Source organism: Chiloscyllium punctatum, chromosome 9 (genome assembly GCF_047496795.1).
Source record: "Chiloscyllium punctatum isolate Juve2018m chromosome 9, sChiPun1.3, whole genome shotgun sequence".
Lineage (NCBI taxonomy): Eukaryota > Metazoa > Chordata > Chondrichthyes > Orectolobiformes > Hemiscylliidae > Chiloscyllium > Chiloscyllium punctatum.
Genome location: NC_092747.1, coordinates 74288617 through 74314770, shown reverse-complemented (window position 1 = coordinate 74314770; position 26154 = coordinate 74288617). Strand labels below are relative to the sequence as shown.

At 44.5% G+C, this 26154-nt stretch overlaps 1 protein-coding gene across 1 annotated transcript in view; it reads right to left on the bottom strand.

Annotated features, from left to right (window-relative positions):
- Window positions 1-26154, bottom strand: part of panx1a (pannexin 1a) — an 86934-nt gene that overhangs the window by 39619 nt on the left and 21161 nt on the right. Inside the window, exon 2 of the mRNA XM_072577821.1 lies at window positions 13048-13184. Coding sequence (XP_072433922.1) covers window positions 13048-13184 — 137 coding nt within the window. The remainder of the gene's footprint in view (window positions 1-13047; window positions 13185-26154) is intronic.

The window sequence follows — 26154 nt, the reverse complement described above, 5'->3', positions numbered from 1 at the left end:
ACACTTGATAGAAATTTATAAAATTATGAGATGCATAGATACGGTTGATGGTCAGAATCTTTTTCTGAGAGGTAAAATGTTTAATACTGGGGGGGGGGCATCCATTTAAGGTGAGAGGGGGAAAGTTTAAAGGAGTGTGAAGTGCAAGTATTTTACACAGAGAGTGATAGGAGCCTAGAATGCACTATCAGGGGTAGTGCTGGAGGTAGATAGAATAGGGGCATTTAAGAGACTTTTAGATAAGTACATGAATATGCAAGGAGTGGAGGGATATGGAACAAGGGCAGGCAGAAGGGATTAGCTTAATTTGGCAGCATGTTCAACACAACATCATAGGCTAAAGGGTCTGTTCCTGTGTATACAGCTCTATGTTCTCTGAGAAGGGGAAGTTTTTTTCTTAAATAGAGTAGTAGGAGTCTGGAGCACACTGCCTGGCATCATGTTTGACACAACATTGTGGGTCGAAGGACCCACTCCTGTGCTGTATTGTTCTACGTAAGTTCAATATTACTGTTTTGCTCTTGCACGCCATGTACCTATTAATAAGCCAAGAATATCTTACACTCCACCTACTGCCCTCTCTATTTGTCCAGCCACTATTAATGATTTGCCACATCTATGCCCAGGTCCGACTGCTTCTGAACCACCTTTAGAATTGTAGCCCTATTTTATATTATCTTTCAATGTTCTTCTGATTAAAATGTACCACTTCATGTTTCTCTGCTTTGAAATCATCTCTATCAATCTGTCCACTCCACCAAATTGTCCGTTCTTTATGGTGTACTGCCCTGTCTTTAAAAATTACAATTCTTCCAGGTTTTATGTCATCTGCAAACTTTGATATTGCCTCTAGCACATCAAGATCTGGTCATTAATGTATATCAGGAAAAGCAAGGGTCCCAAAATCTCCCTCCAGCTCAAAAAATATCCACTAACCTATTACTTTCTGTTTGCCAATTCTCAGCCAGTTTTGTATTCATGTTGCTACTGATCCTTTTTCTATGACATATAAAAATTTTCCTTAATGATTTATAATGTGGAACTGCAAGAAATGCCTTCTGAAAGCTTGTGCACATCACAATACCGAGCCTGTTACCTATTCAAAAAACTCCAAGTTAGTTAAATGTTATTTCACCTTTAGAAATCCATTGTGACTCTTCAATCCACCTTCTCCCATATAACAACTAATTCTAGTCCAAATAATTATCTCTAGAAGCTTCTCGACCCCTGAAGTTAAACTGACTTCTCTATCATTGTTGGGCTTGTCCTGAAAAGCTTTCTTGCACCAACTCAGAGTCTAGAGAAGACTGAGCGGTTTTAATCAATGTCCCTGCAATTTCCACTCTCACTTCCTTCTAACTATGGACGGCACGGTGACTCAGCGGTTAGCACTGTTGTCTCACAGCCCCAGGAAACTGGGTTTGATTCCAGCCTTGGCTGACTGTCTGCGTGGAGTTTGCACATTCTCCCCTTATCTGTGTGGGTGCTCCAGTTTCCAAAGATGTGCAGATCAGATGAATTGGCCAAGCTAAATTGTCCATGGTGTTAGGTGCATTAGTCAGGGGTAAATATAGGGTAGGGAAATGGATCTGGGTGGGTTACTCTTCGGAGGGTCGGTGTGCACTTGTTGGGCCAAAGGACCTGTTTCCATACTGGAGGGAATCTAATCTTATCTAATCTAACTCTAGAATCCTTCTCATCTGGTTCCAGTATCTTATCAACTTTAAGTAACACCCTATTCAATCCTTCTAACGATAAAGTTGTCTCCTCTGTCATCATGGCCTGGGTAGCATCTCTGTCATTGATAAACATTGATACAACAAAATCAAAGCTGAGAACCAACTATTCAGGGTTATGTAACTTGTTAAATGTTTGGCAGGAAGCAAAGAATGGTGGATAGTATTGTTAATATAAGATGGAATAGCAAGAATTGATCTTAGACTGAAAGATATAAAATCCATATGGCACAAGAAAGAAATCATAAGGGAAGAATGTCACTGGTAAGTCAATTGAACCCTCACAATAGCAATTCAGTAGGACAGAGAATAAATCAGGAGTTGATGAAAAAGTTCATTAAAGCGAAACAGTAGGATATAGAAAGTTGGAAAGTTGACCAGAGAAATGGCAGATGGAGTTTACTTTGGACCAGTGAGGCACTGCATTTTGGGAGGTCGAATGGGGAAGATGAAACTATACAGCAAATGGCAGGACCCTTAGGAGCGTTGATATATAGAAGGATCTTGGGGTCCAAGTCCATAGCTCCTGTGAGTGGCAACACCAGTGAATAAAGGTGGTAAAGTTGATGTATGGTATGTAGGGCATTGAGTAGAACAGTTGACAAGTCACGTTGCAGATGCAGATGAGACTTAATTAGGTCATATTTTGTGTATTGTCATTACATTATAGGAAGGATGTGGAGGCTTTGAAGAGAGTATGAAAGAGGTTGGCCAGAATGTTGCCTGGATTAGAGTGTATTAGCTACAAGGAGAATTTGGACAAACTTCAATTGTTTTCAGTACAGTGTCAGGGGCTGAGGGGAGACTTGATAGAAGTATAAAGAATTATGAGAGGCATGAATAGGTTAGTTAAAATCTTTTTCCCAGGGTAGAAATGTCAAATACTAGGGGGATAGGTTTAAGGCAAGAGGGGTAAAGTTTAAAGGAGATGTGTGAGGAAAGATTTCTTTTTACAGAGGGGGGGTAGCTGCTTGGAATGTGCTGAAAAATGTGTTGCTGGAAAAGCGCAGCAGGTCAGGCAGCATCCAAGGAGCAGGAGAATCGATATTTCGGGACTAAGCCCTTCTTCAGGAATCCTGATTTCTGAAGAAGGGCTCATGCCTGAAACGTCGATTCTCCTGCTCCTTGGATGCTGCCTGACCTGCTGCGCTTTTCCAGCAACACATTTTTCAGCTCTGATCTCCAGCATCTGCAGTCCTCACTTTTTTCCCGCTTGGAATGTGCTACCAGGGGAAGTGTTAGAAGTAGATCCATTACCAAAATTTAACAGATACTTAGACATACACATGAACAAACAGGGAATAAAGAGATACAGACCATGTGTAGGCAGATTGAATTAGTTTAGAATGGCATCATGGTGGACACAAATGTGGTGAGGCAAAGGGCCTGTTCCTGTGCTTTACTGTTCTACCTTTTCTTACCTCTGCTTTACTGTTCTATGATGTGGATATGTTAGAAAACGCAATAAACTAATCACAGGTGACTTTAATCTTCAAGTAGACTGGGACAGTCAGATTAGCAGAGGTAGCCATGAGGAAGAATTCATAGGGTGTATTTGGGATAGTTTTCTAGCACAAAATATTGTAGAACCAACTAGAGATCAAGCTATGTTAGATCTGATAGCATGTTGTGAGGTAGGTTTAATAAATAATATCAGACTAAAAGATCCCGTAGGAAATAGTGACCATTACATGGTAGAATTTAGCATTCATTTTGAGAGGGAGGAAACAGCTATGCTAAGCTTAGATGAAGGTAGAAAGCAATGAGGCAGAGCTGGCTGGCATGAACTGGGAAAGGGGTTTAGCAGCAATGATAGCTGAGGAACAATGGCAGGCATGTAAGAAAATAGTTAATGGGTCACATAAGGTTATGTCCTAGTAATTATGAAGAAGTGTCGGAAGGGGATAGTTCAACCATGGTTAATCAGGATAACAACAAACTGAATTAAATAAAAACATATTTTGCCAAAGATTAGTGGTAAGCCAGATGATTCACAAAATTTTAATAAGCAACAAAGGAAGACCAAAAAACATTAAAAGAAGGAAATAATAAAGTTTGTGGGTAAAAATAATATTAAGATAGACAGCAAGAACTTCTTTACGTAGATTATTAAAGTATAAAAGAAAGTGATGTTACACCTCTACAAATGAGTTGTCAGGCCACATTTAGAGTCATACAGATGTACAGCATGGCAACAGACCCTTCGGTCCAACCCGTCCATGCTAACCAGATATCCCAACCCAATCTAGTCCCACCTGCCAGCATCCACCCCATATCCCTCCAAACCCTTCCTATTCATATATCCATCCAAATGCCTCTTAAATGTTGCAATTGTACCAGCCCTCACCACATCCTCTGCAGCTCATTCCATACACTTACCACCCTCTGGTGAAAACGTTGCCCCTTACGTCTCTTTTGTATCTTTTCCCTCTCACCCTAAACCTACGCCCTCTAGTTCAGGACTCCCTGACCCCAGGGAAAAGACTTTGTCTATTTATCCTATCCATGCCCCTCATAATTTTGTAAACCTCTATAAGGTCACCCCTCAGCCTCCGACGCTCCAGGGAAAACAGCGCAGCTTGTTCAGCCTCTCCCGATACCTCAAATCCTCCAACCCTGGCAACATCCTTGTAAATCGTTTCTGAACCCTTTCAAGTTTCACAACATCTTTCCTATAGGAAGGAGTCCAGAACTGCATGCAATATTCCAACAGTGGCCTAACTAATGTCCTGTACAGCGGCAACATGACCTTCCAACTCCTGTACTCAGTACTCTGATTGATAAAGGAAAGCATACCAAATGCCTTCTTCACTATCCTGTCTACCTGCGACTCCACTTTCAAGGAGCAATGAACCTGCACTCCAAGGTCTCTTTGTTCATCAACACTCCCAGGGACCTTACCATTAAGTGTATAAGTCCTGCTAAGATTTGCTTTCCCAAAATGCAGCACCTCGTATTTATCTGAATTAAACTCCATCTGCCACTTGTCAGCCCATTGGCCCATCTGGTCCAGATCCTGTTGTAGTATTGCGTTGACTTTTGGTAACGTTATTTAAGGAAGGATGTTAAGGCCCTGGAGAAAGTACAAGGAGATTTCCAAGAATGATACCAGGAATGAGGAAAGATTAGAAATATTGGGCGTAATCTTTTCTGCTCCAAGGTGACCTTATTGAGGTGTCCAAAATTGTGAACAATTTTGACAGGTAAAAGAAGGATATTTTGTTTCCACTCCTTGGTATGTCAGTAACTAGAGGTCACAATTTCAAGATTGTTAGCCAGAGAGCTAGGAATGTGCTGAGGAGAAACTTCTTTACTCAGAGTTGTTAGAATTTGGAATAAACTGACTGGGATAGTTTTGGAGGTGGAACCCATCAGAGGTTTTAAAAAAAGAGCTGGCTGTATACTTTAAAGTGATGAATTTAAGGGCTGTGGAGATTGGGCTGCAGAATGGGACTAGCTGGGAAAGCTCTTTTGGGAGCCAGTACAGACCCGATAGGTCAAATGGCCTCCTTCTGTACTGCAGAATTCTATGATTTAAAAAAAAGATATTAAAGAAAGGAAGCTAAGAGCGAACATAGGCTCGTTAGAGAATGAGGCTGAGGAAATAATAATGGGGAACTGGGAAATGGCAGAGAAGTTGAATTAGTTGTCACAGTAAAAAACACTAAAAGCATTATATAATGACTAAATATTCAAGAGAGAAAAGGAGCAGGGGAAATAAATACAACAATTACCATGAGAAAAATACTTAGGAAACTAAAGGGACGAAGGACCATTAAGTCTACTGGGCTTGATGGAATGCATCCAGGATATTAAAGGAAGACGATGCTAGGTATGGAAGGTTTGAGTTATAAAAGAAAGATTGGATAGGCTGGGACATTTTTCATTCGAGCGTAGAAGATTGAGTGGTGACCTTATAGAAGTTTATAAAATCGTGAGGGGGACAGATCCTTAGATCTGAAAAAAGTCCCAGAGGTTTGGAAAACTGTCAATATAACACCTTTAATTAAAAAGGGAAGGACAGAACAAAAAGCAATAACACACCATTTAGTCTAATGCCTGTTACCTAGGAAAATGTTAGAGACTATTATAAAGAATGTAATAGCAGAACATGTTGAAATACATAATATGATCCAGCTATTAGTGTGGCATCATCAAAAGTAAAGCAGACCTGACAAATTTACTAGAATTCTTTGAGGAACTAACAAGATATGGGGAAAATCAATATATGAGTGGATGCAATATATTTGGATTTTCAAAAAGGGTTTGTTGAGGTAACAGACTTAGTCTACTTGATAATGACATGAGCCTATGATGTTGTTTGTAGTTTTATTAGCATGGATAGGGTGATCGGTTAATGAACAGAAGACAGAAAGATGGGATAAGGTGGGGAGGAGGGACTTTCAACATGGCAACGCATGAGTTGAACTTTCAAAAAGTTGATTGGAATTGACTGTTTACAGATAAAAAGATGACTGAGAAGTGGGAACCTTTCAAGGGTGTGATGACAAGAGTTCAGAGGCATTATGTTCTTGTTAGAGTGAAAGGTAAGGCTGATAAGATTGAGAAACAATGGATGAACAAAGGTATTGAGGTTTTCCTCAAAAATAAAAGAGAATCTTATTTTAGATATCGACATCTTGGTTCAATTGAATCTTCTTATAAAGAGTATAAATATAAATCAGGAAGGCAAAAACAGGGGTTATGATATAGCATAGGCAGGTAAGGTTAAGGATAATCCAAAGAGATTCTACAAATACATGAAGAGCAAGAGGGTAACTAGAGACAGAGTAGAGCCTCTTAAAGATCAAGGAGGTCATCGTTGTATTGAGTATTTTGCATCAGTTTTTACAGTGGAGAAAGAAATGGAGGCTACAGAGCTCAGAAATAAATGTTGATGTTTTAAAAATAATTGAACAGTGTGATGCTGGAAAAGCACAGCCAGTCAGGCAGCATCCAAGGAGCAGGGGAATTGACATTTCGAGCATAAGCCCTTCATCAGGAATGAGCCTCGGACTGGAAGCCTGTTACTAGCAGTGTTCCACAGGGATTGATTCTGGGTCTTCTTTTGTTTGTCAATTAATATAATCAGCATATAGTGGCATGGTTAGTAAGTGTGTGAACAACATCAAAACTGGTAGCAAAGTAGACAATGAAGAAGGTTTTCTAAGATTACAAAGGGATCTTGATCATATGGGTCAATGGGCTGAAAAATGGCAGATGGAATTCAATCGGGATAAATATGCAGTGTTGCATTTTAGTTCAATGAACAAGGGTAGGGTTTATACAATTGAGGATAGGGCCTTGGATAACGTTGCAGAACTGAGAGAACTAGGGGTTCATGTATATAATCCTTTAAAGTTTGTGTCACATATAGAGAGGGTGGTTAAAAAGATGTTTGGCATGCTTCCCTCATTGCTCAGACCTTTGAGCAGAGAAGTTGGGAAGTCATGTTGAGGTTTTGCAGAACATTGGTGATGTCTCTTTAGGAATACTGTGTCCAATTCTTGTCGTCCAGTTATAGGGAGGACATTATTGAGCTGGAGAGTGGTCAGAAGAGATTCACCAGAATGCTGCCAGGTATGGAAAGTTTGTGGTACAAAGAAAGGTTGGATAGGCTGGGACTTCTTTCACTGGAGCATAGGAGGTTGAAAGGCGACTTAATATAAGTTTATAAAATCATGAGGGTTATAGATAGAGTTAATGGGAGGCATTTTTTCCCGAGGATGGGGGATATCAAGATAAGGGGGCACATTCTTACAATGTGAGGTCAGAGATTCAAAAAAAGACATGTGACTTTTTTTACACAGAGGGTGGTTTGTGTATGGAATGAACTCAGAATCACAGAATCCCTACAATGTGAAAGCAGGCCATTTGGCTCATCGAGTCTACACCGACTCTGAAGATGCAGACCCATCCCTACCCTATTGCCCATGGCTTCCCGAGGAAGTGGCGGATGTGATACAATTACAACATTTCTACAACATCTGGATAGGTACATGAATAGGAAAGATTTCGAGAGGAATGGACCAATAGCAGGCAGGCAGGACTAGTGTAGTTTCTAGTTCTGTGCTGTATCACTATGTCACTAGTGGTGCCACTGGGACCACCATTATTTACAATATACATGAATGACTTGGATGAGGAAAGTGAATATGCCACATCAAAATTGCAAAATGACACAAAAACAGATGGGAAGGCCAGTGATGAAGATGACACAAAGATTCCGGAGAGACAACAGAGACACTTACTGTTAAGTAAGTGGACAAAACCATGGCCGATAGAATAGAATGTGGTAAAATGAGGCAGGAATATTAGCAGAGCTGAATGTTATTTAAATGGAAAGGGATATAACAGAGGGACTTGAGAGTCCTTGTGTATAAATCACAAAAAGCTACAAGATAAAAGATCAGCAGATACTGGGGAAGCCAATGGAATTTTGGCCCTTCTATATGTTCTATATTTCAAATATAATGGAGTTTGAAACTAAGGATGTCTTGCTAAAATTATAAAAGGCACTAGTCAGACCACAGTGAAATTACTGTAAAAGGAAACAAACTAAGGAAGAATGTACTGGCATTGGAGGCAATTGGGAGAAGCTTCACTGGATTGACCCTAGGTATTGAATAAATGTCTTCTGAAACATGGTTGAGACAGTTGGTCCTGTCTTCTTTGAAATTTAGAAGAATGTACATCTATAGCCTGGAACATCCTTCTGCATTATCCACAACTCTATCGACCTTAGTGCCATCCGTAAATTTACTAACCCATCCTTCTATGCTGTCAACCAGGTCATTTTATAAAAATGACAAACAGCAATGGACCCAAAACAGATCATTGCGGTACACCACTAGTAACTGAACTCCAGGATGAATATTTCCCATCAACCACCTTCTTTCAGCTTTGTCTTCTTTCAGCTAGCCAATTTCTGATCCAACTTGCTAAATCACCCTCAATCCCATGCCTCCATATTTTGTGCAAGACCTTAATGTGGGGAACCTTAGCAAATGCCTCGCTGAAATCCATATACACCACATCAACTGCTTTATCCTCATCCACCTGTTTGGTCACCATCTCAAAGAACTCAATAAGCTTTGTGAGGCATGACCCACCCTTCACAAAACCATGTTGACTATCCCTAATCAACTTATTCCTCTTCAGATGATTATAAATGCTACTTCTTTAAACCTTTTTCCAACACTTTACCCATAACCAAAGTAAGGCTCACCAGGGTTGTCTCTACTCCCTTTCTTGAACAAGGGAGCAACATTTGCTATCCTGCAGTCTTCTGGCACTATTCCTGTAGATAAGGATAACATAAAGATTAAAGTCAAAGGCTCAACAATCTCCTCCCTGGCTTCCCAGAGAATCCTAGGATAAGTCCCATGCGGTCCAGGGGATTTATTTATTTTTACAGAATTGTTAACACCTCCTCCTTGTGAACCTCAATCCCATCTTGTCTAGTAGTCTGTATCTCTGTAAGCACCTCAACAACATTATCTTTTACTACTGTGAATACTGACGAAAAATGTTTATTTAGCGTTTCCCCCCATCTCCTCTGTCTCCATGCACAACTTCCCACTACTATCCTTGATTGACCCTAATCTTACTCCAGTTATTCTTTTATTCCTGATATGCCTATAGGAAACTTTAGGGTTTTTCTTGATCAAATGCACCAATGACTTCTTATGTCCCCTCCTGGCTCTTCTCAGCTCTCTCTTTAGGTCTTTCCTGGCTAACTTGTAATTCTCAAGCACCCTAACTGAGCCTTCGCATCTCACCCTAACATAAGCTTTCTTCTTCCTCTTGACAAGAGAGTCAACTTCTTTAGTAAACCACGGCTCCAACGCTTGACAACTTCCTTCCTGCCTGACAGATACAGACTTATCTGCAGTAGCTGTTCCTTGAATAAGCTCCACATTTCAGTTTCCTTCCCTATCCTAGCCATCCTAAACCTTGCCTAATCGCATCATAGTTGCCAGCTATAACTCTTGCCCTGCAGTATATACTTATCCCTTTCTATAACTAAAGTAAACACAACCGAATTGTGGTCACTATCACAAAAGTGCTCACCTACCTCCAATTCTAACCCCTGGCTGGGTTCATTACCCAGTACCAAAACCAATGTGGCCTCACCCCTTGTTGGCCTGTCTACATACTGTGTCAGGAAACCCTCCTGCACACTTTGGACCAAAAACTGACCCATCTAAATTCCTTGAACTATAGTATTTCCAGTCAATATTTGGAAAGTTAAAGACCCCATAACAACTACCCTATTGCCAGCCTATCCAGAATCCAATCCAGAATCATCTTTGCTATCCTTTCCTCTACATCTCTGGAACTATTTGGAGGCCAATAGAAAACTCCCAACAGGATGACCTATCCTTTCCTGTTTCTAACCTCAGCAGACTATTCCTCAAACATCCTTTCCACAACCGTAATATTGTCCTTGACTAACACTGCTGCCACCCGCCTCAACCTCCCCTTACCATCTTCTGTGTTCTTACTAAAACATCTAAATCTTGGAACCTGCAACAACCATTCCTGTCCCTACTCTACCCATGTCTCCGAAATGGCCACAACTTCGAAATCCCAGTTACCAACCCATGCTGCAAGTTCATGGAGGACATGTGAACATCTTTTCCACATTCATTCTGTATAGTCCCCTCAGTTTTCTTTACGTTTCAATCAGATAACTCCTTATCTTTCTAAACTTTATCAAGTACAGAGCTAGAGTCTTCAACTGATCCACAAATGACAAGCCCTTCATCCCCATTCACTTGTAATTCTCCTCTGGACCCCATCCAATGCTAGCACATCCTTCCTTAAATAATAGGCCCAAAACTGCGCACAATATTCCAAATGTGGTCTGACCAGAGCCTTATCCAACCTCAGCTGTACATCTGTGGTCTTGTATTACAGAACCCTTGAAACTAGGAGAAAGTGAGGACAGCAGATGCTGGAGATCAGAGCTTAAAAATGTGTTGCTGGAAAAGCGCAGCAGGTCAGGCAGCATCAAAGGATCAGGAGAATCAATGTTTCGGGCTTAAGCCCTTCTTCAGGAATTGCTGAACACATTTTTAAGCTCAGAACCCTTGAAACAAATGCCAACAATTCATTTGCCTTCCTTACAGCCAGCCAAACTTGCACATAACTCTTAAGAGAATCCTGCAGTAGACAAATCCAAGTCGATTTGTGCTTGACTTCCAAAGCCTTTCTCCATTTAGAAAATACTCTATGCCTCTATTCTTCCTACCAAAAGGCACAACCTCATACCTTCTCACATTGTATTCCATCTGCCACACCTCCCCATTTCCTCAACATTACCTGTCCCTCCACCTACCTTTGTGACATCTACAAACCTAACAACAATGCCTTCAGCTCCTTTGTCCGGATCATTAATGCATGACATGAACAGTTAAGGTCCCAACATTGACTCCCAGCACAACTCTACTAGTCACCGACTTCCATCCTGGAAAAGACCCCTTTATCCTCATTCTTGTTCTTCAGCCAATCGTCTATTCATGCAAGTGGCTTGCCCCTAAAACCATAGGCTCTTACCTCATTTAGCAGCCTCCTATGTAGCATCTTGTCAAAAACCTTCTGGAAATCCAAACAAATGATGTACACTGGCTTGCCTTTGTCTAAACTTGTCATCAGCTCGTCAAAGAATTTTAACAGGTCTGTCAAGCATGACCATCCCTTGATGAAGCTACCATATTCACCATGCATTTCCAAGTATTCTACAATCTCAGAGTGATTGAATCATACAACATGGAAACACAACTGTCAGTCCAACCAGTTCATGCCAACCATAATCCAAAATTAAACTAGTCCCACCTGGAGTCCAAAATCTTACCAACAGCTGAGGTCAGGCTAACTAGATTCCCATCTTCTGCCTTCCTCCCTTCTTAAACAGGGGTATTACATGAGCTTGCAGGACTTGGGTGTCATTGGTTGGGCCAGCATTTATTGTCTGTCCCTAATTACATTGAGGCAGTGGTGGTGAGCTGCCTTCTTGAACCACTGCAGTCCATGTCACATAGGTAGACCCTCAACACCACAAAGCTGTATCCAGGACTTTGACCCAGAGATACTAAAGGAACAGCAATATATTTCTGAGTCAGGTTGGTGAGTGGCTTGGAGTGGAGCTTTCAGGGGATGTGGCTCCCAAGTATCTGCTGTCTTTGTCCTTCTAGATAGCAATGGTCATGAGTTTGGAAGGTCTTGTAGATAATTCACTGCTACCACCTGTGGATGTGGTGCCAATCATGTTAGCTGCTTTGATTTGAATGGTGTCAAACTTCTGGAGCATTTTTGGAACTGGACCATGATCAGTTCAATTTCTGTCAATAGTGAAGTACCAAAATGTTGATAGTGGAGCATTCATTGATAATAATGCCAAGGGGCAACGGTTAGATAGTCTGTACTGGAAGCAGTCATTCTCTGGTATTTTGCAGCATGATGTTACAGGCCTCTTTTCAGCTCAAGCTTGGATACTGTCCACTTTATGCTCCATTTTGCACATGGTCTTTTTCGGTGTCTGAAGAATTGTGAATGGTGCTGAATATTGTGTAATCATTGATGAATGTCCCCACTTATGATGTTATGATGGTTTAGAGTCATTGCATGATCACAGTTCATTGATGAAGCAGCTAAAGATGGTTGGTCCTAGGATAAAACCCTGAGGAACTCCTGAAGCCATGACCTGGGGCTGAGATGGCCAACCTTCACCAACTAAAACCATCTTCCTATGTGCCAACTGTGACTCCAACAGCAGAGACTTTACTCCCGATAGCCACTGATTCCAGTTTTGCTGGAGCTCCTTTACACTACACTTACTTAAATATGACTTTGATGTCAAAGACAGTCATGGTCAACTCACAGGATATATGCAGAAAGGTTGTTTCCTCTATGAGGGAGAGTCGAGGACCAGATGGTATCATCTCAAAATTAGTGGGTATCCATTTAAGACAGAGGTGAAGTGATACTTCTTCTCACAGAGGGAAGTGAATCTGTAAAATTCTTTACCACAGAGGGCCATTAAGTATATTCAAGGCTGAGACAAACAGGTTTTTAAATCAGTAAGGGAATTAAGCATCATGAGGAAAAGGCAGAAATGTTGAGTTGAGGATTATCAGATCAATCACAATCTCATTGAACGGCCTTGCTGGCTCAATGGGCTGAAAGATCTACTTCTGCTCCTACATTTTATGGTTTCTTGTTAAAATATTTGTTACATATAGTCATCTTGCAACTGCAATTATAAAATAGTTACATTAGAAAAGAAACCTTTGTGAAACTGTTTTACCTTATGAAGCCACAATGGGATTCTTTCTGCATCATGCTTTGGTAAAGGTCGATGCAATGAAGCCCAGCAGTAGGCATCTACATAAGCTGCTTGTCGCCAAGAGAAAGAACTTGGGGAGAAGCAACTAATTTGGGTACCTGTTTCAAAAGAACAGAAAAGATTATTTAAATGTGCAGAAAATTATAACTAAGTGGTTTGAAACAGAAAACAGCAATACTAAATGGGTAGTTGTTAGAAATTAGAAATATGATTAGAATAAACTTATCTTTAGTATTCAGCTTGGAATAGGTTGGTGCTATACATGTTATCTCTCAAGAAACAATCCTGTGGAGTAAATATTCTGTCATGTAGCAAGCTTGGAAATGTGTTTCTGCTTTGGCAGAAAAGCAACTGGATACATAGTTTGAACAATTAACTGTAGATATATTTCAAAGCTACGATAAGATTTTCAATTCATCTTATTTAATTAATTGCCCACTGTAGTCTGAGAGAGTTTGTGGTAAGTGGAATGGGAATTACTTGAGTCAACACATAATACAAGCTTTTAAAGAATTGTAATAATTAAGATTTATAATGGCTATCCAGTCCATTAACATAACTTAGAAAAAATCCTGATATTCACAACTTATGAAGGTAAGTAGGAACAATGAAAACCTTGGTAGAAAGAAAGCTTGAAGGTCAATGACGAAATGTCGCAGGAGTTTAGCAACTTGCTGTGGAGAACAAGACAAAGAGAGAGAATAAAAGCAGTCCTGAAGGTTTTGCTAATACAGAAAGAGTAGTAATGTCTTCTTCTTCCATATACCAATATCCTGGCAGAGAGATTTGCTCATTCAATTCAGTTAAAAATCACACAACACCTGGTTATAATCCAACAGGTTTATTTGGAAGTACAAAGGAACCTTGGTTATCCAAAGGATGGGGTGGGGAGTATTTCATTTGGTTAATTGAATGCCAGATAATCATTGCTGGATAACATAGTTAGCTATGCATCAGGACTTTGCGATCTTGTTCGGCTCATCTGAAATTCGGTTAATCGAATGTCGGATAATTGAGGTTCCGCTGTACTAGCTTTCAGAGCGCTGCTCCTTTGTCAGGCACCTCCTCATCATTCTATTCTGGTACACTGAATCTATACTGATAGATAAGGCAAGTGGAGGAATTCAAAGTAGCAGTGTAAATGGAAGGATTGAAGGGGAGCAGACTGAATGCGAGGAGAGCACATCAATTAGAGAAGAAAGACAGAGAGGCAGAGTATGTAGTAACGCTGAAGAAATAAATTGCTGGTGAGGTAACTCATGTAGACCCTCCACCTCCCTTGCCACTCCAGAAGTCAGGTGGCTTTGTTTCCTGGGGAAGTGTGGGTTTCTTGCAGAAAGCACACCACATATTTCCCGTCCCGAAGGGCCGAAAAAATCTAGAATCTGCGTTGTGAATGCTGCCGTTGATGTTGAAGCTGGCTATGGTAGCCTCCATGCTAGCAGTATTGTGCAACCATCACCTGTGGAACTGACTGGGAGGACAGGGAGGGTCAAAGAGGTCTCTTGCCCTCCCACTGAGTGCATCCAGGAATGCCCTGAACCACCTCTGGTTGTTCTGGGCTAGCCCTGGTTGCGGCAAGCAGTCCGGGTGGACCAGAAGACCAGCCCAAAATCTGCCTGGTGGTCAAGAGCCAGCTGGCACCTATCGTGGAGACCACGAGTAGCCTTGACAAAGTCCCAGAGTCCCTCGATTGGAATGAAAGGGAACTTGGTGAGGGGCACTAGACAGTCTCAAACCTTGCTGGAGACTGACTTCATGTTGTCCCCAGCACCCACTACCGAGCTCAAAACCCCCTCTGGGTGGTCTTCCTCAGCTACTGGGCCACACCGACCTTCCAAAGAAGATTCCACCCAAATCCATTCCCTACCCTATTTTCCTATATTTAACCATGACTAATGCACCAAACCTATATGTCCCTGAACATTATCAGTAATTTAGCATGGCCAATTCACCTGACCTGCACACCTTTTGGAGTGTGGGAGGAAACCAGAGTACCCGGAGGAAACACACGCAGACACAGGGAGAATGTGCAAACTCCACACGGACAGTTGCTCGAGGCTGGAATCAAACCTGGATCCAGGGATTCAGAAGAGATCTAGCAGGATGTTGTTGGGTATAGAAGGTTTGAGTGGATAGGCTGGGACATTTTTTAAATGGAGCATAGAAAGTTGAGAGACGACCTGATAGAAGTTTATAAAATAATAAGAGGTATTGGTTGAGTTGATGGTGGTTGTCTTTTCCCTTGGATGGGAAATTTCAAGACTAGGGGGCACATTTTTAAGGTGAGAGATTTATAAAAGCCAAATCTCTTACACAGACGGTGATTTGCATGTGGAATGAATTTCCTGAGGAAGTGGTGGATGTGGGTTCAATTATGTTTAAAAACCATTTGGATGGAATAATGTTTGGAGGAATATGGGCCAGGAGCAGGCAGGTGGGATTTGTTAAGTTTGAGATTATGTTTGGGCCTAAGAGTCTGTTTCCGTGCTCAGTGACTCTACGGCTTTGTAGCAATTGGAACCAAGAGGACATATTAACTACAGGGTCCTCGATTGGCCCAGGTTAACAACCTCAATCAAGAGGCACTGGCTGACCAGTATTAACAGGGGAGTTAGAGACTCACTTTAGGAGACTAACTCTGAGCTGGCTGGTCATATCTAGTATGGAGGAAGAAGTTCTACATGTTAGACTGTGCTGTCAACTCAGTTGTTTTCTGGCTATATAAACCTCTACTTCTACTGTTGCTGCTGTCATCTCCAGGCCTACCAGTTCTGCCCCCTAGACCCTGCTTAAGAACTGTTGCTGCTACCTGGGGCTCCTTGCATGTGAACTGCTGTAGCCTGTGCCCCAACAATATTTGGTGACCCCTCACAGCAACAGACGGCACTTCTCTTCCTCATCCTTTTCTACGCTTACCTCTAGTAACATGGCTAGCCCTAGGGTGACAGGATCTAGCCACACCTATGCCGGAGTAGCTGTGGCCTTAGGCTTGGCTGCTTCAGCCCCTTTGGGACCCCATGCCCCTTCAGGCTCCTGACCAAGGGCCTAGGGGTTCAAAATGTGTTGCTGGAAAAGCGCAGTAGGTCAGGCAGCATCCAAGAAGCAGGAGAATCGACGTTTCGGGCATGAGCCCTTCTTCAGGAATCCTGAAGAAGGGCTCATGCCCGAAACGTCGATTCTCTGCTCCTTGGATGCTGCCTGACCTGCTGCGCTTTTCCAGCAACACATTTTCAGCTCTGAACTCCAGCATCTGCAGTCCTCACTTTCTCCTAGGGGTTCAAGCCTACTCACATCCCAACATGAACATCGAGGCCTGCAGCAAGGCTACGGACAATGTGGGTGGCCCACTGGCCATTGTCACTGCAGCACTGTATTTTTTCCTTTAGACCAAGAAACAGTGCATCTGGCCGTTGAAAACGGGCTCAATGTGGGCGGGACATATTTGCTTGTTGATCCTCTGGAAGTCACAGCCCAGAGATTGTGGTTTCCAGCATCTTGCCCTTCACTGGCAGTGAGTTCCTCCTCCTCCACTTACAATCACCAGTGGCAATCCCTTCAGGTGTCACATTGCTCCTGCTCGGACTGAAGGACCCACCCTCAAACATGTTTACTCCTTCCAGCCCCAGGTATTCATTTGCTTTGCCCAGATAGACGTGACCAAGAGCCCATGGACTTTGCTCCATGAGGCCCTAGCCTACAGCACCTTCCAGATGGCAGATAGTGTGTGGTGCCACCTCTGCCAGGAGGTGGGCACTTTCGGAAGAACTGCCCCATCCTGAAGTCTGCCTAGTACACACGGGCAGTTGCAGGTGTCACTGCCACACCTGCTCCCTCATCCTACCACCAAAGCCACACTGGGAGCCCCGCCAAGTGGGACCCAAGCTGGGGGTTGACATCACCATGGTTTCTGGTGCGGAGTGGGTGGGAGTCTGGCTGGAAGGCATGGAGGTAAATTAAACACCGTGAGGTGTCCCCCGCTACAGTTACCACGTGATCCCCATGGAATCGGACAGTGATGCGCCCCAGGCGTTACCAGAACCTTGCCCCAACTCACCAGACTGTGAGGTCTCTGCTGCCAGCCTCCATCCTGTGGTGGCCAAGACCGGATTTTCTTGGCTGGAGCTGGGGCCGTGCCCTCCTCACTATTCCCTGACAGCCCAGCAGTAGGGCAGGAAGTGATGCAACTGGGTTTTCCTACCCTTGCCATGCCCCCTGCCTTCTCCAGCTAATAACGTTCATGGAGAAGTGAAGGGAGGGCCTGAAGGCCCCATGACCACTAGGACAGGCAGGAGAGTGAACACCATCACCACGATTACTGGAAAGAGGCACTGCTCCCTGCAAGGGAATGACTTTCCTGTCGCATGGGTAAGGTGTATTTCCTCCCCCGATGTGAGCCCACGGCACTTGCTGCACACATCCTGGCCAGTCCGGTGCCCTGGGGGTTGCACCAGGCCCTCACACTGCTGCAGCTCCACCCGCCCTCAGCAACAAGCTGGAGCCTCACTCAGGCCACAGTGTGGGCACTATAATTGTAAATCCCACTGAGTCGACTGGTGGAAAGGAGGAAGGTATTTTCCTCACACCTTCTTCCAGACTGTTTTCACGGTGTCCAAGCCTAGGGAAAGCCCTTTTCTCTGAGTTTCCACAATCTGATGACCGTGACCCAAAACAGGCCTTAATGGAGTGCAACGAGGATGTTCTTGTTGGTGACACAGAGGGTGGTGTCATTGGGGGTTTGGGATCAGCTGATGGTGGCAGACCAGCACCCTCTCTCACTGTGGGGGAGGGGCCAGTAGCCATGAAAGACCACCTGGAGATGGTTTTGGGCTTGATAATGGGCGCTGGGAAAATGCGGCATCAGTCTCCGGTGAGGTTTGAGACTCTCTAGTGTCTCTCACCAAGTTCCTTTTCATCCCCATCAAGGGACCTGGGACTTTATTAAGGCTACTCGTGGTCTCCATGATAGGGGCCAGCTGGCTCTTGACCACTGGGCAGATTTTGGGCTAGTCTCCTGGTCCACCCGGACTGCTAGCCACACACCAGGGTCAGCCCAGGACAACCAGAGGTATTCAGTATGTTCCTTGATGCACTCACTGGGAGGGAATGGGACCTCTTTGCCCCTTCCCTGTCCTCCAGTCAGAGTTTTTGTTTAAACAGTTCCACATGTGGTGGTTGCACAATACTGCTGACAATGAAGACTAGTATAGCCAGCCTCAATAGCAGCAGGGGGTCACAACACAGATCCCAGACTTGCCCGTCCCTGCGGGATGGGAAGTCTGCGGTGTGCTTCCTGCAAGAAACCCACACTACCCTGGAAGATGAAGCCACCTGGCTTGCGGAGTGGCAAGGAGAGGTCTACATGAGTCATCTCACCTGCAAATCCAGTGGGGTGGCTAACTTGTTGGCCCCACATTTTGAGTCAGAGATCTTGGGGGTCAAGGCATCTGTGCCAGGCAGTTTGCTTCACTTAATGGTGTGGCTGGGGGGCATAATGCTTCACATCGTGAACATCTATGCTCCCTCGGGTCAGGCTGAGGCAAACGTGCTTCCACGGAGATGAGTCTTCTCATCTCACTTCCATCGACAAAGGCCAATGGCAGCACAGTGGCTCAGTGGTTAGCACTGCAGCCTCACAGCCCCAGGGAACCGGGTTCAATTACAGCCTCGGGTGACTGTCTGTGTGGAGTTTGCACATTCTTCCAGTGTCTGTGTGGGTTTCTTCTGGATGCTCCAGTTGCCTCCCACAGTCCAAAGATGTGCAAATGAGGTGAGTTGGCCATACTAAATTGCCCATCGTGTTAAGTGCATTAGTCAGAGGGAAATGGGTCTGGGTGGGTTACTCTTTGCAGTGTCGGTGTAGACCTGTTTAGCAAAATGACCTTTTGCTACACTATGGGGAATCTAATCAATGTGTTGCTCTGGTGGGGGGGTTTGGGGGGGGGGGAGGAGGGGGTAAGAGATGTCCATTTCAACTGCATCTTCAAGGTCTTTCATGGCACTGCCCAGTCTGGTTTGGTGTCAGGGAGGAAATTGGGGAACTTAGTCAAGTCCTTCGACCTTGTGGACATCTAGTGGAATCTCCATCCTGACACTATCGTTCTCACCTTTGTGAGGTTTGAGGTCAGAACGTCGAGGACAGCCTGTATATTTTGTCCCGTGTTCCAGTGGCCTCCACGTAGCACGTGCTGTGCACAGATCATCACTTGGTGTGCGCAGAGCTTCTTCTGTTTGGCACCCAGCTCAGCTCCATGTACTGGCACTTTAACAGGCTGTAGTTGGAGGATGAGCGGTTCCAGGAACTCGTTTCATCGGTTCTGGATCAGCTGAAGAGGGAAGCAGGGGGGCTTCCCCTCCTTGAGGCTATGGTGGGACATGGGCATAGCTCAGCTCTGCATCTTCTGTCAGGAATACATGAGGAGATTGATAAAGAGGCAGAAATCCTGGACTGAGGAGTTGGAGTAGGAGGTGCTCAATGTGGAGTCACGTCTGGATCAGCCTGAAGTGCACCTGGCCTGCAGGAGAAGTATTAAGAAGAGGAGACCGTTGGCGCGTACATGAGGTCACAGATCCGGCTCTCCAGAACCTGAACTGCGACTCTCCCTTCTTCTACTCCCTGGATAAAAGGCGCAGTCCCCGTCAGCAGCTCCTTTTGCTGCTGGCTTATGACGTGTACCTTGCCACGGATTTAGAGGGCATCAGGACCCAGGTAGCTGCATATTACATGGCTCTGTTCTCTCCATATCCATCCAGCAAGGATGCTAGTGGAGTTCTGTGGGAGGACCTGCCACAGCTCAGCCCAGAGGATGCCAGGGGTTTTCACACTCCTGTCAATTTTGAAGGGCTGACTGGCACCCTCACCTGGCTCTTGAGGGGCAAGTCCCCAGGGCTGGGTGGGTAACCAGAGTTCTTCAGAGCATTCTGGGATATCCTGGCGGGGCGACTATTTGTAGGTCCTAGGGCAATGTCTCTCGGTCAGAGAGCCACCCCTTTTTGGGACAAGGTGGTTATCATCATGCTGCCAAAGAAAGGGGACCTTGGTTCTCTCAAAAATTAGCGTCCAGTCTCCTGCCTCGGAATGGATTACAAAATTTTCACTAGTGCGTTAGCTTCTCACCTGACCCACTCTGACCAGTTGTATCCAGTCCCAGGCCGGAGGATTAACAACACTGTCTATTTGGTCCGGGACCTGATTCATTTTTGTCTTTGGACTAGTCTGTCAAGTGCCTTCCTATCTCGATCAGGAGAAGGCATTTGACAGAGTCGATCACGAGTATCTGCTTGGGACTCTATAAGCTTTCAGGTTCGGGACACAGTTAGCCACATGGATCCAATTTTTGTACGCTGCCTCGATGTGCGTTCAAGTTAAGGGATGCCTGACAACGCCTCTTGTCTTTGGGAGATGGGAGTACATCAGGGCTTCCCTTTGTCCAGCCAGCTGTATTCCTTGTGCATGAAGCCTTTCCTGTGCCTCTTGCGGAGGAGGTTGTCAGGGCTGGTTCAGTGTGGGTAGGTACAGGCATGGTCCTCTTGGCCTACCTAACAATATGCTCCTTACTTTCACTGACCCATTTGACCTGGAGAAGATGCACAAGTGCCAGGTGGTGTAGTCGGTGGTGTCTTCTGTCAGGATCAATTGGGCCAAATGTTCCAGACTCCTGGTTGGTCCTTGGTGAGCGGACTCTCTTCCAGAGGAATTACGGGGATTCAGCTGAGTACCACCCATCTCCTCTATTTGTATACTGGATTAGTGGTGCTGGAAGAGCACAGCAGTTCAGGCAGCATCCAACGAGCCCGGCTGAGGAATCCTGGCCGGCAAATTGGTAGGAGCTGGAAGCCAAAGCCTCAGGTCATCTAGGCTACTGGATGGAACTGCTCTGAATGCTGTCTTAAAGGAGTTGAGTGCTGCCATGCTGTGGTACTGGCTGGTCCCATTGGTCCTTCCTCCTGGTTTTGTCGCTTACGTTCAGAGAATATTGGTTCACTTCTTGGACAAAAAATTGCATTGGGTCATGGCACAGGTTCTCCCTATAGAGGGCGGTCTGTTGCTGGTATGTGTCCACATCCAGGTGGCGACTTTCCTCCTACATTGAACCATCCTCATAGGTGGTGTGCTCCACCTACGTATTTTTTCTGCCATTTCTGCGTAGCTTCAACTACGACACACAACTCCTGTTCATTGACAGCGAAGATCTGCAGATCACCCTCAGGACACTACCTGTCCTTTACCAAGTTAAAAATCACACAACACCAGGTTATAGTCCAACAGGTTTAATTGGAAGCACACTAGCTTTCGGAGCGTCGCTCCTTCGTCAGGTGGTAGTGGAGGGCTCAATCCTACCACACAGAATTTATAGCAAAAAATTACAGTGTGATGTATCTGAAATTATACACTGAAAAATTGATTGTCTGTTGAATCTTTCATCTGTTAGAATACCATGATAGCGGTTAACAATGGGTGATAGCTTGACAATGTGTTGAAGGTGTTAGCCCAGTGTTCTCTGTCTATGCCATGATGTCTAGATTGATTCTAATCTAAAAGGTAAGATAACAAAGTTTTACATGAATGCATGCAGTACTTGAGCAAAGTACAATATGACCCTGAAAGTACAAATTCACCCCACAAAATATATGTATATGTGTGCAGGTGGGTCTTTGTGTGTGTGTCTGTCTGGGTTGGGGGTTGAGAGTGTGAGAAAGTGTATGTGTGTGTGTAGTGAGTATAGAGTGTCTTAAGTCTGTGAGGGGGTGCATGTGTGAGTGTGGGACAGTGTGTGTCTGTAAGGGTGTGTGTGGATGTCTGTGTCCGTGTATAAGTGTGTTTGTGTGTAGCAGTGTCTGTGTGTGTATATAGTGGTGATCACCTGTAATGTGACATGAACCCAAGGTCCCGGTTGAGGCCCTCCCTATGGGTACCGAACTTAGCTATCAGCCTCTGCTCAGCCACTTTTTGCTGCTGCCTGTCCTGAAGTCCGCCTTGGAGGATGGTCACCCGAAGGTCCGAGGTTGAATGTCCTGGAGCACTGAAGTGTTCCCCAACTGTCTGTTGATTGTTGTCGTAGCCTTTGCTCTGTTTCCCCAATGTACCATGCCTCCGGGCATCCTTGCCTGCAATGTATAAGATAGACAATGTTGGCTGAGTCACATGAGTACCTGCCATGTACAAGGTGGGAGGTGTCCCCAAGTGTAATGGTGGTATCTATGTCCATACTCTGACACATCTTGCAGCGCCTACCATGACAGGGTTGTATGGCATTGTCCTGACAGCTGGGCAGCATGCTACGAACAATGATCTGTTTGAGGTTTGGCGGTTGTTTAAAGGCAAGTAGTGGAGGTGTGGGGAAGGTCCTGGTGAGGTGCTTATCCTCATTGATAATGTGTTGCAGGTCACAAAGAACATGGCGTCGTTTTTCAGCTCCTGGGAAATACTGAACAACGAAGGGTACCCTGTCGGTTGCAGCACATGTCTGTCTCCTGAGGAGGTCATTACGGTTCCTTGCTGTGGCACGTCGGAACTGGCGGTTGATAAGTTGGGCATCGTACCCCGTTCTTGAGTGCATCCCTGAGTACTTCCAGGAGTACGTCACGTTCCTCCTCATCTGAGCAGATCCGGTGTACGTGTAGGGCTTGTCCATAGGGGATAGCTGTTTTAATATGTTTTGGGTGGAAGCTGGAGAAGTGTAGCATTGTGTGGTTGTCTGTGGGTTTGCGGTAGAGTGTGGTGCTGAGGTGTCCATCCTTGATGGAGATGCATGTATCCAAGAATGAGACAGACAGTCAAGAGTAGTCCATGGTGAGTTTGATGGTGGGATGAAACTTGTTGATGTCACTGTGTAGTTATATCAGTGACACCTCACCATGGGTCCAGGGGAAAAAAATGTTGTCAATGTACCTGGTGTATAATGTTGGTTGAAGATCCTGCATAGAGAAGTCTTGTTCGAACCTGTGCATAAAAATGTTGGCATATTGGGGTGCAAATTTGGTCTCCACAGCTGTTCCATGTGTCTGGATGAAGAACTGGTTGTCAAAGGTGAAGACGTTGTGATCAAGGATAAAGCGGATGGTGTTTGGAGATTGGCAGTTATTGGTATTGAATACTGAGGCTGTTGCTGCGATGCCATCATTGTAGGGCATGCTGGTGTAGAGTGCAGAAACGTCCACTGTGACGAGGAATGTTCCCAGTTCGACTGGTACGTGGGTGCTTACAGACACACACACTCCCACACGCACCCCCTCACAGACCTAAAACACTCTACACTCACTACACACACACACACTTTCTCACATTCACAACCCCCAACCCAGACAGACAGACAGACACACACACACACACATATTTTGTGGGGTGAATTTGTACTTGCAGTGTTACATTGTACTTTGCTCAAAAACTGCATGCATTTATGTAGAACTCCGTTATCTCACTTTTTATATTAGAATCAATCTAAACACCATGGCATAGACAGAGAACACAGGGGGCCAATACCTTCAACATATGGTCTAACCCATTGTTAACAGCTAACCTAAGAATGCAACTTTTAAAAAAAAAGTTTTGTGATTTACACATGAAAGAAGTGAAACGATCATGGTATTCAAACAGATGAAAGACTCAACAGACAATCAATTTTTAAATGTATAATTTCAGTTACATCACTGTAATTTTTTGCTATAAATTCTGTGTGTTAGGATTGAGCCCTCCACTATCACCTGATGGAGCAACGCTCCAAAAGCTAGTGTGCTTCCAATTAAACCTGTTGGACGATAACCTGGTGTTGTGTGATTTTTAACTTCGTACACCTCAGTCCAACACCGGTATCTCCAAATCATGTCCTTTACCAGGACCTGATCACTGTCTGGGACATGGTCAACTCACTTCAGGTGTAGTGGCTGTCATTAGGGAACCATTGCTCAGGAATCTGCACGTCCACAATTGCAGGTTTGAGTGGCTGGTGGAGGGGAGGGTCATGGCCACGAGAGTGACCAGGTTTGGGGACATGCTGAGGGCCTGGGCTGGGTGCTACCGCAGGAATTAGAACATAGTACATTACAGTGCAGTACAGCATCTTCTGCACTCGATGCTGCACTAACCTGTGGAACCAATCTGACGCCTATCTATCCTACACTATACCATTTTCATCCACGGGTGCATAGAACACCTATAGGCATCCAGTTCATGGCCACTGCCATCCAATGCCTTGAAACGATAGTGTTCGGACCCGACCTCAGGCACCAGGTGGAGGACGCTCAGGCGTGCACCCATGCGTGTGTACCCATGCCCGGATGTAATTTCACATTGGCCCCAGGATTCTGCACTTCCCCTGGGAGCCTGTGCCCCACAACTTGAGCCGCCTCCATAATTATTGTTACTTATCTTTTAAAAGGAAACGGTGGACCCAGTAAAGTCTCTTCTCCTTCATCCACAACATGGACATACCTTGCCACGCCCACTTACCACCGGGCAGTGGAGATCCTCAGTGGATGGCTCTCTACATGGGTGTCCTTTCCCTTTCCCTTGGGGATCTGGGGTGGAGGGTGCTGCATGCAGTTGTCCCCTGTAATTGCAGGTTGTGATGGTTCATGGACTCTCAGCCCAGCTATTTGTTTTGTAGTGCTGTGGAACATGTATATATTAGGTGTGAATGTCTGCACCCCTTTTCAGTTACCTTAAGGAACCTTTTGTATTTTTGGTTGCAATTCAGCCCCACACACCTGATCTTTAGGCACCCGGTGCAGAGTAGAGCAATTTATACTTGCTGGATTTCTCTTCCCGTCCTTCACCTCCTCCTCTCAGCCTCTTAATTACAGACGCTTGTAGGTCTTAATTTGACTGAGGGTAGCACAGACTCATTCAGGTCCTTGCAGAATTTCAAACTGGTAAGGGACAGGTCTGCAAACCCACTTGCAGACACACTTAAAATCTCCCTGATAGGAGGAGAAACCCAGCCAGTTAATCAATTAGGCCAAAGGAAATGTTACTTCCACTCTCTACTGTAAGACCTCCACAATGCTTTTCGGGGGGTTGGTGTGGACTCAATGTGCCAGATGGCCTGCTTCAAAACTGGAGGAAGTTTAAAATACATGAAAGCTAAGAGCTTTAAATGCTAAAAGCATTATATAATATATTTTTGGGTGGCACAATGGCTCAGAGCCAGGGACCCAGGTTCAGTTCAAGCCTTGTGTGACTGTATGTTTGGTGTTTGCATGTGCTCCTTGTGTATGTGTGGGTCTATTTTTATTATCATTGCAAGGCTCTGGGACATTCCTGGTGATATCATATTCCTCATCAACCACAGTCCTCAGGTATTGTGGAAAGGATGAATGGCACCCTTAAAATGGTCCTTACTAAGATATCACAGGGTACAGGCTTTCCCTGCCCTGAAGCTCTGCCCCTTGCTCTATATTCCATTCGGAATCAGGTAAACCGAACAATGGGCCTCACTGTTTTTGAGAGTTTAATGGGTAGACCCATGCCTACTATGACTAGGCCTCCTGTGCTCTCCGCTGATGTCTTAACGACTGAAGTGTAATGAGGTGTGCTGGTTCGATACATTGACCATAATGGAATTGCCCCGTAGCATCCAGGGAAGTGCAGGCTTGGTAGGTTAGCCATGGTAAATGCAGGTATACAAGGTTAGAATTGTGGGTTGAGTCTGGGTGGGATCCCATTTAAAAGATTGGTACAGATTTGAAAATCCTGTTTCTGCACTATGGGGATTCTCATTCTATAAACAAAAACAAAAATTTCTGCAGAAACTCAGGTCTGTGGGAAAAAAGGAAAGTTAATGTTTCAAACCTGGGAAATCCTCTTCTGTTAGGAGAAAGTGGCATTTATGCTGAAGATGGGGTGTGGAGGAGACAAGATGAGACGTGAGCAGTTAAGTAATGATGGAACCAAGACAGGGAAATGAAAGGTAGGTAAACAAGGAGATTATTGATAACAGCTTGAAGAAAAGCTGAGTAAGTGATAATAAGAGCTAAGAATAGGCAAAAATGGGTGAATTGTACTGGGAAATGATACGAGAAATAGTGAACACATTGGTGATCATTTTCCAGCATTCTATAGATTCTGGA